This window comes from Miscanthus floridulus, chromosome 14, assembly GCF_019320115.1.
Source record: "Miscanthus floridulus cultivar M001 chromosome 14, ASM1932011v1, whole genome shotgun sequence".
NCBI classification, from domain to species: domain Eukaryota; kingdom Viridiplantae; phylum Streptophyta; class Magnoliopsida; order Poales; family Poaceae; genus Miscanthus; species Miscanthus floridulus.
This window is the reverse complement of record NC_089593.1, coordinates 8,434,844-8,436,322: the sequence shown is the minus strand read 5'-3', so window position 1 is coordinate 8,436,322 and position 1,479 is coordinate 8,434,844. Positions and strand designations below refer to the sequence as shown.

At 54.5% G+C, this 1,479-nt stretch overlaps 1 protein-coding gene across 1 annotated transcript; it reads left to right on the top strand.

Moving 5' to 3' along the window:
- Nucleotides 1–843: 843 nt before the first annotated feature.
- LOC136502971 (uncharacterized mitochondrial protein AtMg00810-like) lies at nucleotides 844–1,179 on the top strand. The gene has a single exon (XM_066498207.1). The coding sequence runs from the start codon at nucleotides 844–846 to the stop codon at nucleotides 1,177–1,179; it is 336 nt and encodes a 111-aa protein (XP_066354304.1).
- Nucleotides 1,180–1,479: the final 300 nt, after the last annotated feature.

Genomic DNA, 1,479 nt, shown 5'->3' with positions numbered 1-1,479 from the left:
CACATGACCCTTAGGACTGGCTGGTCGACTGCTCAATGACGCAGAGCTGCTACTCGTTAGTGCAGAGGAACCACCCACGTTCTTGCTAGCTGAGCGGGACGGAAACTGGCGATGGGCGATGCTGGAGGAGATAAAGGCGATCGAGGAAAATGAGACATGGCAGCTCATCGATCCACCTCTAGGATGCCGTCCAATCAGCCTGAAGTGGGTGTACAAGGTCAAGCGGGACGAGCTCGGCGCCATTGTTAAGAACAAGGCACGCCTCGTTGCCTGAGGCTTTGTTCAGCATGAGGGCATAGACTTCGAGGAGGTCTTTGTGCTAGTAGCGCGCATGGAGTCAGTCCGTTTGCTACTAGCCTTAGCAGTAGCAAAGGACTGGCGCATCCATCACTTGGATGTTAAATTGGCCTTCCTCAATAGTGAGCTGGCGGAGACGGTCTTTGTTAGGCAACCTCTAGGTTTTATCGTCAAGGGAGAGGAGCACAGGGTGCTCCAACTATGCAAGATGCTCTAGGGCTGCGACAGGCCCCGCGAGCATGGAACGCTAAGCTTGACGCCACGCTGGGTGAGCTTGGGTTTCAGAGGTGCGCAACTGAACACGCGCTCTATAGGCGGTGATAGGGGAAGGAGGAGCTCATTGTCGGTATGTATGTGGATGACCTGATCATCACCGGTGCGCACACGGAGGACATCAACGGCTTCAAGCGCAAGATGGCGGCTTGTTTTCGAATGAGCGATCTCGGTGCACTCTCCTACTACATCGGCATCGAGGTGAGATAGGGGAAGGAGGAACACACACTCGATCAGAGCGCATATGCCTCCAAGCTATTGGAGAGGAGCGGCATGGCTGAGTGCAAGCCATGCATAACTCTGATGGAGGAGCGGCTGAAACTGATGAAGGCCAGCACCGCGGCGAAGGTGGATGCGACACTCTATCGGAGCATGATCGGCGGTCTACGCTACCTAGTCCACATGAGGTCGGACATTGCGTTCACTGTGGGCTACGTCAGTCGCTTCATGGAGGATCTTAGAGAGGATCACTGGACTGTGGTAAAGTGGCTACTACGCTACGTCAAGAGGATGGTGGATCAAGGGATCATTTTTCCCAAGACCAGCGGGAGTAGGCTACAACTCACTGTGTTCAGCGATGTAGACATGGCGGGGGACATCGATGGATGATAGAGCACCTCTGGCATGCTCGTCTTCCTTGGGTCGGTCCTAATTTCATGGCTGTTGCTGAAACAGAAGGTGGTGACGCTATCTACGTGTGAGGCAGAGTACATAGCTACGGCCATAGCGGTGTGCCACGTTGTGTGGCTATGCCGGGTGCTAGGCGAGCTTACCGGCGTGGAAGCTCAACCACCAACCCTGATGGTGGACAACTAGCCCACCATCGTCCTCGTGAAGAATCTCGTTCTGCACGATCGGAGTAAACACATTGACATGAAGTTCCACTTCCTCAGAGACTGTGTCGATGGA